At 36.5% G+C, this 12,057-nt stretch overlaps 1 protein-coding gene across 1 annotated transcript; it reads left to right on the forward strand.

Moving 5' to 3' along the window:
* The first annotated feature begins 2,791 nt into the window (after positions 1-2,791).
* ONECUT1_1 (Hepatocyte nuclear factor 6) lies at positions 2,792-11,574 on the forward strand. Its single transcript, XM_051213396.1, has 6 exons — positions 2,792-3,818; positions 3,850-3,963; positions 3,997-4,088; positions 4,127-4,346; positions 4,381-8,865; positions 10,700-11,574. Exons 1-5 carry the CDS (start codon positions 3,041-3,043, stop codon positions 5,460-5,462), a joined length of 2,286 nt encoding a protein of 761 aa, XP_051069374.1. The 5' UTR covers positions 2,792-3,040; the 3' UTR covers positions 5,463-8,865; positions 10,700-11,574.
* The last annotated feature ends 483 nt before the right edge of the window (positions 11,575-12,057 follow it).

A 12,057-nucleotide genomic window follows, 5' to 3' on the forward strand; every position in this document is an offset into this window, starting at 1 on the left:
TAGTTAAGTTATAACTGACCATGGAAGGGATAGGGGGGTCACGTATTTCTTCTGTACACATAAATTAGGGTTATATGTACGAATTCCAATGGCTTCAGCTATATGTAGGAGGCGAGAACGAACTCCGTTGGAAAATGATGGAGGTATATGATAGATATCTCGAAATGATTTCGACTTATCTACAGCATGGCCGCTATCAATGAGATGTGCCAAGATAGAACTGCGAATAGATTTTATCTGGCCCTTCATGTACCAAGTTGGTAGATGTTCACTCATTCGTTGGTTAAGTTGCCTGGTAGTACGCCCTATATAGCTATCTCCACAGGAGCAGCCGAATTTGTAAATGCACATAGAGGCCAACTTAGGTAACTTATCTTTCGTTTCAGTAGACATCGCTGGTCGACAAGAGAAGGTCAACACTAGACTGATTGCGTAGAATGTCTTCGTGATTACTTTATTTAACCTATATTTCAGAGTGTCACTAGCCACATCCCCATTGAATTGCACTTTTATGTATAAAGGTTTCTTACGAGCAGTCGAAATCTCCGACTTTTTTATTATGTCATACATGTACTTCTTAATGAAAACACTGGGGTAGCCGATCTCAGTCAGTGTGTTGTTGATAAATTCAAGCTCCTGACTTAGAGTATCTACTGGACAGATCCTTTTTGCTCTGCTAGTGAGACATCTGACCAAGTTTCTCTTGTAACGGATAGGTGTGAAACTACAGAAGTGAGTATATTGGCATGAAGAGGGGTTTCTTCTATATGCGCTTCTACTTAATGTGCCGTCACTTCGCCTGCTTAGTGTGACGTCAAGGAAGTTCAGCTTCTTATCATGCTCGCTTTCACCAGTGAAAGTGATCGCTGGGTGCACACTGTTGAATTGTTCTAGGAGTTCCTCCTTACTTGTGTTTTGATCTACGATAATGAAGGTGTCGTCAATGTAGCGGCAATATAAATCAATTTTCTTAATAATCTCATCTTATTTCGCAATGATTTTAATGTTTTGTGATTACTGTTCCTAGTCTATTTACCCACGTTTGTTTGACCTTTTATTCCCAACGTTTAACTATTGATAAGACTTATGTTATCGTATTCTATTATTCTTACTATTATCAGTTCACCTGTCTTCCTACTATGAACTTGTACTTTTACCTATTATGTGTAGTGACTTATTCTATTTCATTGTGATTATTGACCCATATTGCCTTGATTGGTTTACATTTTCGCATAAATATTCATGTATATATTAGAGTAAAGCCTGATGACGATCTAATTGAAAACAATTGTTCGCTTATATGTGTTGTTCTAATACAGTTCTCACTAAACCTAAAAAATCTACAGGGTAGTAGATCCATTGAAAAGGAGCATGTGGGGATAGTTAACATAGACATTTTGTAATTATTCGCACTTCTTCATTAATTTTCATAGTTTTTACAATTATCTGGTGAATCCGAACGTTTATTTCGTTGATCATGCTGATTATTACACCAGACCGGTAGGTTTCCTCGTATAATGTATTCTCATAACGATCTTGATGAAATCGAGTGTCCTCTAATAAAAGCTTCGTCTGAATTACATCACTGAACACATTATAACCACAGTTTATGCCGTTTCGGACTTCAGATTTCCATAATACTGGGTAAAAACCAAACGATCTGGTTTGCTCAGATAGCTTTATTTTTGGCACAAGGAACCCGATCACAAGCAACCAAATATGTGGGCACAGTATGTGCCTTTCCGGTTGAGATCGCTGCAGAAATTTGAGACTTAATCGACCAAGTGCAGGAACATGGTCCTATGATAAACTCAAAGCAGCAATCATCCAACGCATACCAACCTCTGACCAAAAAAGACTACAACAATTACTAACAGCATGTTTTGCGGTGGAAAACCGTCACGGTTTCCAGTAGACTTTGTAGAGCTGCATGCCTTGAACAACTAACTAGGTACTGGCTTGCAACACCCCATATATGCAACCGGTGTGAGTCCGGTGCATATGTTGTGATACCACTTGTTACAGTTGTCCAATGGTATTCCATCCTCTGTCGGAGATAAACATATGAGTCTGAAGCAACGACGTTTTAATTAGGTCATTGAAATTAAGTGAGCTCACAGAACCAATACAAAAAACTTTATAATCGAGTAATGAAAGACGACAGAAACAAAAGAGCTCATCCCTAGAAGTGTTGTGGAAGCTCTAAAAGTGATGGACACAGTAACTGTAACTAGAAACCCGGCTTAAGTAAGTATGAGAGAAGCTTTTACACTCTGGGATAACTAAAACTACAAGACCTACTCGACGAGGAAACATACCATTGCCCGTCTCACTCTGTTACAACCTTCCAGTTGTATGGACAAGTGTGCATACAAGTGTCATATAAACTAGAATGAGTCTCCGACGCATTGCTTCTGCCTCAGTGATATTGTGATGACGAATACTTGAAAAGTAAATTACTCAGGAGAAACCTAATGAACAATATAGGGATGTATTAATCTTAATTATGTTGTACAATCATTCATCCAACCGGACTCTGAGCACTTTGTAGTGATACCAACCTAATATTGCTGGTGTTTAAATGATTCTAAATAATACATAATATTAAAACATGTAGTAAGTAGGAATATGAGCAATTGTGGACTGTACTTACTACACTGTTCGAGTTTCATATTGCGCGGTTGCCCTACAAAAATGAGGGTATTTTGCAGCATACTACTTTTGTGCTACAACTTATCAACAAAATATTTGATTTAAAAATGAGTCTTTATGTAATAATTAGCTATCTGCGTGTTCAATTAATAATTTAAAATTAAATTAATTAGTAACAGTTACAGTATTCAGTCAAAAATCTGGTACTATATCGGTACAGATTATCGACCAACCACGCGCACTCATATCGAACGGCCATAATGGATTTGTCCTTCGCAGTATTGACCGCAGAACGTCGATAAGTTCGATCGAATTTTTTCGCACGCTTTCTGGAAGGTCGTTAAAATTTGCTTCTTAGACGGCTATTTACATACATCCTGGATGCTAAATGACTGAAAGATCATTCCAGTCACTGATTAGTGGTATTTCCCTGCATGACGAAGCTGCACTCAATAACATTTCTCTAAAAGCTGCTCTTGACAGTCAAAATTTTGATCTAAATGGGCAGAGTCATGAGGATGGATTATCTGTTCCTGGAAAAGGAGTAAACATTGTTTCTAAGCCCAGGATGCTTTCTTCTGGAATACCTGCTAGTTCCGGTTGTGGGACACTAACTATGGCTCCTGTTCCTATAGGTGCTCTTGCTCCCGGTAAAATTGGTCTCCCACTCAGTGATTTAGAGAATATTCCTATTTTTAACACTGGGGACTCCGGTCCTCTAGAACTACAAGCTTTGCAAGGTGGTGCACAAGCACTTCAAGGTGTTCAAACTGTCAAGCTGACGTTTATCAACTGTGGAGATCAACAAACTATTCTTCTTACTACCCCTTCTACACATTTCACTATGCCTGAGCAAAGTTTAGATGGCATGACTCTCACCCTGCCTGATAACTTATTAGCTACCGATCTTAATTTTGCTGGGCTTACTTCAATGCAGCTGGGTGAGATGACTAGTGGCAACGATAAGCCCAATTCATCGGAAGGCTCCAAGTCCACAAATTACACAAATATGACTTCCCTCCCACCAATAACCTCCGTGTCAGACAAGCTTTATAGTCAAATCGCCAACGATAACGAATCAATTCAGCAAAGCCACAGTTACGCTATTGAGGATTTAAAACCGGTAATGCAAAAAAACAATGAAAAAATACATGATGGGAATTCTGGTAAGATTGCTCTATCTGTATATTGCTTTAGCTTATGCTCACACTAATCAGTCTGGCAATTTGAATGCGTCGCCAGTTGTTGTTACATCCCAAAATACGTTTAATCAATCAGTGAATGTTAAACCCGTAAAGCTAATTGACCCAGGTAATATAAGTTCTATCCTCATATCTCCCTTAGGGAACGTATCACCTATTCCTCAAGTTGATGGCAGTGATCAGGAAGGTAATGATCAAAACCTGCCAGATGATATGAGTGAACTCAACACTAAGGTAATTTGATTGTTTGACCCTAAATTGCTGCTTTTTAGGATTTAGCCCAAAGAATAAGCGCAGAGCTAAAGAGGTACAGCATTCCACAAGCAGTGTTTGCACAACGAGTTCTGTGTCGAAGCCAAGGAACGCTTTCTGATCTGCTTAGAAACCCAAAACCTTGGAGCAAGCTAAAGTCAGGACGTGAAACGTTTAGACGCATGTGGAACTGGTTGAACGAACCTGAGTACCAGCGGATGTCTGCCTTACGCCTTGCAAGTAAGTTGTTTTCCTTAACTCACAATCTTTGCAGCGTGTAAACGAAAAACAGAAGAAACTCAGAAAGCTCAAGATGAACGCTCTTCAAAAAAACCTCGACTTGTTTTTACTGATATTCAAAGACGCACGTTACATGCTATTTTCAAAGAAACTAAGCGTCCTAGCAAAGAAATGCAAGCCACCATTGCGCAGCAATTAAATCTGGAAGTATCTACGGTTGCTAATTTCTTCATGAATGCTCGTCGCAGATCTCTTGACAAGTGGGTAGATGACAAAGATGTACAACTAACTGCCTCAACGTCTTCCCCAGTTCATAGTCTGGAAGGGTCTCCACCCAACCACAGTGCACGCATGTCCACCCACATGGGTGATCATTGTGTTGTACGGTCAGCACATGATGCAATTACCACCCCACACCTTGCTGAATCAATGAATGACTCAGTCCTTAATCGAATCCCTGGTTGTCATTCAGCTATTCCAACTTCTGTCGAGCTTTCATCATCCCCTGCACCGCCTAGTTTAACTCCGGATCCATCATTATCTATGAACCATTCTGACGTCCATCTCAATGCACCCTGTCTTGTTAGTGAAGATGCTCGTAACACCTTGCTTTTATCATCTGGTGACTCAAATGTATTGCCATCTCAGTTGCTGAGTCATTTAGTTGTTGGCGGACAAAATGCTATGTTAGTCACTCAAAATGTAAGCCCGAATGGTGATAAGAACATAATGCACTCCACTCCACTTTCCTCGTCATGCATTACGTCATCTGGCCTTTCTACCATAAAATCAGCATTGGATTCTCTGTGTGACCCTCCATCTCTTTCACCTCATTCTCATCTTCCTCCCGCTCCCGTTGAGTCTTTGCACAATATTCATCCTATCCCACGTTCGATGGCGCACCGATCAACATCTGATACGATTTGTGCTGCAAACCACGTCTTGCCTTCTGCATCTACGCTTATAGGTCATGATAGACTTATTGTTGATTCTATTGGTCAGTCCTCATCTACAACAGTCCTAACTTCCTCACATAATTTGGCTGACACTTTAGTTCTACATGCAAAGCAGGAAGATTTAAGTTCCGGCTTAATAATCAATGCTACATTAAACTAACTTATTTGTTTCTTATTCATATATCATGTTTTCATAATATGCCCAAGTGCTGTGTATGTTTATTACTACTATAAGTTCACTTATGTCAGCCTATTAGTTCTGCGATTGTGTGATTATGAACTATCACTTTCTTTAATTTCTGATTAACATTATTTGTTAAGTTCGCTGAAATGTTTAATATTTTCAAAATGGGAATTGTCCCCGTTCCCAGAAGGTGCAATATTTTCTTTTCACGGTCATAGTATTGATCATGACTTTTCATTTTTTTCTTGATAAGTGTACAGTTTTGTTTGGTAGTTTTCATTGGTTTCTTTGTTTTTTTTCGCACATAATCGGGCTGATTTTTCTTAATTAATGTGCTTTTTCAAAAACTTGATTTTTCTTGTGGTTCATCAACTGCCGTTCCACGAATTGTGCTGCATTTATTGCGGATGTGGCAAATTCTCTATCTAAAGACCAAGTCTCATCACATCTAGTATAAGTAGTATAATAAGTCAGTTTCCAGGCAATATATGCCTTGCTCGATCGATGCCATAGGTCCCTTTATCCATTTGTGGTGTCGTCTTTGCCAAATAAGTAATGTTTCTATGGACGAAACGCTTTTAGCTGCTTCTTCAAGGTTATTATTTACCAATCGGTATGTCCACTCATTGACTTTTCAGTCCACTGTTCATTACTTCGTAATCTTTATAATGTGGTAATCCCTACATTCATGTACATTGATTGTTTCTTGGTTCTGTTATGTTTATTGTAAGGTTTGATTACCACAAAATATACTAACGGTCTGTCAAATCTATCTTTTTTGTGCACACTCGACTGAACTATAGGCGTGGTTTCTTATAAGGGTGAGGTCATTTGATGTACATGATACTTCCCCTCCCCAGGGATTGTCTTCGCTTGTACATGAGGTGGTGTTGCTCGACGTTACCCGCCCTTACTCTTGTACCCCGTGCGTTTTTGCTTGTTCGCTAGGCCAAAAGTCTTATCAGGTCTGTTTCTAACTCACGGATTTCGAAGTAGTCCTAGTTTGTGAGCTTAGGTTTGCTTATCAATGGTTTTACGCCTTCAAGGATTTCCACTAAAACCACTAGAATAAATGTATTTTGTCAAGTCTACATCCACTGAGCTCGTTTGAAAATATCCTTGGAAACTTGTTGAGCACAGTTAACTCGCAACTGCTCAGGTCGTTCGTTTTCCGACATGATTACATTCATTTATTAGCTGTTTAGCGTCCGTAATTATATATTCAGTTCTAAGCATGTGTTAGCGAGCTAAATAGATTCCAACGTGAGAAAGATGGCGGTGTGGACAGTAACTTTGTGTGAAGATGTGGTTAGCACTTAGTCTAGAAATGGCTAAACACGAGGTATGTCCATGATGAGGCTTTTTCGGTGTTCCTATCAAATATCTTTCGCTACATCTACATACTGAGTCAGGAAATCGCTATCTTAATTAAGCTCCAGGCATTCGTTCTTTAAGATCGTGGACGAGTTTTTTTTTACGATATCTCCCCCTTTATCCGGGCTTGGGACCGGTAGTAGCCCCCGGAGGGACTCCGGGCGGAGTTACATTAGGGTCACACAGCGTAATAATTTCTATTTGGTTCGATTTTTGAATGACTATCCGTGTACTGACCAAGTATGGACTGGAGTATGAGCATTTTGGTTCATCCTTGCGTACTATGTGCTGCGTCGTACGTCAGACCGTGGTGAATCATGTTTTGAAAGCTGGAATTTTGTCAGTTTATTTGTATTTGGTGTTTCTTTGGATTAATAACTTCTAGTACTTTGTCATTATTCTTGGTAATTTTATCTATGTTCTAGTATTATATAGTAGCTTGAGTCAATGCATACATGTACCACTCTCTAGATTGATTATGATTGACTGATTAGTTAGACTTATTATAAATATTTTAGCACAAGGATCGTTAAGTGATACTTTAAGAATTGTCTGGATTATCTACTTTAGTGTTATTCAATGGTACAGACTGAGTTAGATCGCTATTTCTCTGCAAATTAATTAATTATATTTAATGACGCTTTTTACCTATTCGATACAGATAATTAAAATAGCCCATAGTGTCATTGAATGGGAAAAAGAGAATTCCCTTTCTCTTAATCTATTCAGTACACTTTTACCGCTTCTGTCTTGATTCATTATAAGAGACTCAGTGGCCGCCGCTTCGTAAACTAAATGTCGTATTTCTCGCGTAACCTATCGTTATCATAGACCACTACTGCAATTCTTGACAATTTTTACATTTCTAATAACGTCACGCAAAATCAGCTTACATTTCGAAATCCTGGTTATTGAGGTCAAACTCAGTAGTTCGAAAAGCTATTAAGTCCATTGCAAACCGCGTTGATCTCTGACTTGTTTTTTAAAATTGTCATTTATGCACCAATATTTGGTATTATATACAAAACACCCGATCATCACAATATAAATTGTTCGACTTATACATATATGTGAGTAGGTGAAATTGTTTTCAATCTTTATGATGACTTGTTTAAGATTAACTATTACCACACGAATGATCAACTGTTAATAACCTTATATCAGAAAGGATGTTAGCAGCTGAAGAGGATTCACAAATTAAGCGGATTCTCATTAAATTTCCACTATGGTTCTTGATATGTGTATTAAGAGGAAGAGCTTTAAATAGTACTTCTTGCTAATAACTAGCATTTACTCTAACCCTGTCCGTTGGATCGACCTCTGTGGTGACCAATACTGACATAGTGTTTTGTCTGAGATAGGAAAATAATTGTACTTCATTACAACTATTATTAAATTATATAAATAAAACTTGATGCTCAATTTCTCTTTCGACTTTGTCATTGGTTTTTATGAACTCTTGAAATCGTCCATTGCTAAGAAGTATCAAGTTTTGCGTTTAAGAATAGCTCTTATTACGTATTGAAATCATCTAGGAAAAATAGAATCATTGTAAAAAATAATTTACTTATAAAGCTTAGTAGTCAGGCTTATTTTATCCTCATATGCTATTGGTGATTGAGTACTACATAGTTAAACATTGTGTCTATGATTGCATATAATGATATACAAAGCATGAATAAACCGTACCGTATGACAAATTACTCAAAAAACTATCCCTATTTCGTTTTTCTCTCACCATCTTTTTGTAAGATGCAAAAGGTATTTTTCTAAATTCCACACACAGGAATCATAACACCAGCCTATTGAAAACCAGCACATAGTCTAACCAACTCCCTTGTTAACTTCATTTGTAATTTATTTCCATTTGACCAAAATAATTCTCTACTGTTCAAAGCGGTAAAATATATTCAGGTAGTAAAATAATAGTATATTTGTGAAACTTTCATCATTACAAACAATCCACCCAATGCTTTATTTATTCGAAATCATCGAACATCTGAAGGTAGGTTGTACTTTACAGAATACTATTATTGATCGAGTTGTGGCTACGCCTACTTAATGATATGGCCACATGTTCTGTCACTGTTTTTTTCTTAAAGATGGTCTTTATTATTATCCTAACAGAGAATGAATGGTAACTGCTAGGAATTATCTATGGACGGTTGTTACGTATATTCTTATTAGATAACAATTATGTAGCTATATTGTATGTACATTCATATTCCTCTTGTTATAATCTCCTATTGACTACTACTATACGATTTACTATTTTCAAGTTATTGCCAAATTTATTAGTTACAGTCTTTCACAATCACAACCACTTTTTGGCTTGATCTTGCACAATTCATATGTTCTGTTTTATGGCATAATGCGGTCTGATTTGCTTGTATATAAACTGAGTATATCTGAAATACCTGATTCATATAGTGGAATCTGAGATTGTGTTTTGGATTGAAACAGACGGCCAGGAGAGAATAACCAATAAGGAGTCATAGTTGACTGTAGACTACTCGTACTGGTTAACGCATCATTGGTTTGGCACTGTTCCGAGGTCGTATACGTCGGTTTTTAATTGGCAATTTAGTCACTTAATATTTAACCGAACAAGAGTCATAACATTCTTCTCTTTCTTTCCTTTCCTGAGTTTTTAATTTGCATAGAACGGTAAAATATTCTATCTGACGCAGTTAATTTTGGCTTTATTAGTGTCTTGTTGATGAGCGAACTAATGATTTTTCTTGTTATACATCGTTTGGCTCAGTTTTTAGAAGCTAACAAATCCTTATTTCTTTTTTGTTACTTATCAACTTGGTTCCCTAAGCAGCATTGAGGAAAATATAGTGCTTTATCACTTCGCCTCATAATGAGAGACATTTCCCTCAAGTTATCATATTTGATAATGGCTTTGTGTTAGACTGAATTGTGTATGAAGTAAATACTAACAGCCAGTGCGAGTCTGTAGCTTTTCGTTAAAAATGTAAATATTTTCAATTCTCATGTGTGTTAGCATTAATATCATCATTCTTACTCTGATTGTTGTTTGGACTAACTTTGAGATTAAAACAGTTGAAATACTAACATTTTCAAGCTTGCTACTGATAAGCTTCTAGTAAAACAATGGTGTCAGTGATCCCGTTCTGTATCTGTTAAAACCAATAATAATCGTGATCACATTATATACTTAACAAGAATATAGACCCACTACTTAAAAAATACCGTTCATGTGCAGTATTCTCCCAGATGGCTTTTTTTCGTGGGATTCTTATTTTTAGCCTCAGCACCACTCGCTTGATTGTTGCTATCACTCGTCACCTCATAAGTGTCTGATTTCATCCTACTTCAATAGTCATCTCTCCTAGCCCTTTTGTAGAACATACATTGTTTTGATTAAAGCTGGACTCTTTATGGCAAAACGTTCCTTTCTCCTGCTCCAATCGAGCTTCCTTCTATATTTCATTAGTGGTCAGTTTCTGAATCTTATGCAGTAATTCTGACAAATCAAGTCCCATTATTGTATGGCAAGCAAGAGCTCACTGTCGTACTATACTCTCAATATCTGGTAAATGAATGGTATATTCTACCTGAATGTGATACGATTTCTTCGATGACTGGACTAGTTGAAATAGCCCTCTTAGTGTCCTTCCATTTTTTTTTACTTGTGAAGATAATGGTTTAATGGGTTTCTTAAGATCATATTTTCTATGCATCAGAATGGAATCAAGAACTAATATGAAGCGCAATTAACACAGATAATATTCGATGCGAAATCACATTATAGTACTATGGGCTAAATAAATATTACTAACTCTTCTTCCTATTTTATTCACTAAATGCAGGTGGATTGAATTAAGTTGGAGCTACAAATTTCATGGAAGGGCTAATGATACTACCCAGGCATTTGAATTGAAGTAGGTCAACGGGAGTTCGAACTTATGACTTGGTCGATTGCTTAAATTCTATTTCTCTATTACGTAATCTCTGAAAAAATATAGTAAAATGAATAGAATACGTAGTTCCGATAATTCTCCCATGTTTAATGAAATAAATTACTAGTTAATACCATATCTCCCCAAAGTATTCAATATAGGCATGGATAAAAGTATTTTATAATATTCGTCTAGTCAAATGTTTAAATCCTTGAAATATGTGAATATTGGACAATAGTGGTTTGGGAAAAGTTTTATTTCTTCTGTTGTTTTTGTGCAGTAAATGACCATGATTTCATCTACTGATTTACTACAACTTATTTATTTTTATTGAGTTCTTCCTGTCTTCAGTAGTTCTTATGACTGAAATGTTGTGCTTCACATGAAATAAAAATTCATTAATAAAGTTTTAGTTCCTTAACCACGCACTGTAAAAAAATTGTAATCTGTGCAACCTTTTACATAATCTATGTCGGAATGTTCTGCAAATTTAAAGATGTTTTTAGTTCCGTTGAAAATTACTTATGCTATAGTTTCCATCTAATTTATGTGGTTTACTATAGTCGTAAAGTAAAAACTTTAGGGAAAATACATAAATAGTCAAGTAGATATGTAAATAAGAGAAATAAATTATTGAAATTATTTATTTAAAGAGACCGCTGGTTTCCTATGACTTGTTACTAACTAGTCTGAATAATACAGCGCTATTAGCCCACAAAAGCAGGTTTACTGATTACGTTGTACAGAAATATTAGAGTTGTTAGTCTATCATAACGTATATAAGTGTCACACCCTAAAACAATTCCACTGATAGGTTGACCATGGATTATCAAATGCTCAACTATGCTGGTTATTTCCAGTAACTTATGTTGTTCTGTGTATTGCACACACCTGAAAAATCAATTTGATCAATACACAAACTGTATGTTGAAGTTTGTGACACTGTCTTTGACACGTTATAGACATATTTACAAATATAGTTCTAAATTTATTAGACATCAATTACGGTTAACACTAATATTAATCAAGTCATGTTGAATATCCATAAAAATACAGACAAGCTCTAATTACTATAATTCGGCAACAGAATAATTCACACATCCTAGCTTCCTATTCGGGTCAGTTGGATTGACCAAGAATTAGCTGTTAATTTGGAAAACAGATCACATCTAAAATATTGCACATTATTCCGTACATTAAAAACGTAACTAGTAGTAGTAACCAATTATATAATGTTATTAACATCGGAACACAAGTTCATATATCAT

Source organism: Schistosoma haematobium, chromosome 3, assembly GCF_000699445.3.
Source record: "Schistosoma haematobium chromosome 3, whole genome shotgun sequence".
NCBI classification, from domain to species: domain Eukaryota; kingdom Metazoa; phylum Platyhelminthes; class Trematoda; order Strigeidida; family Schistosomatidae; genus Schistosoma; species Schistosoma haematobium.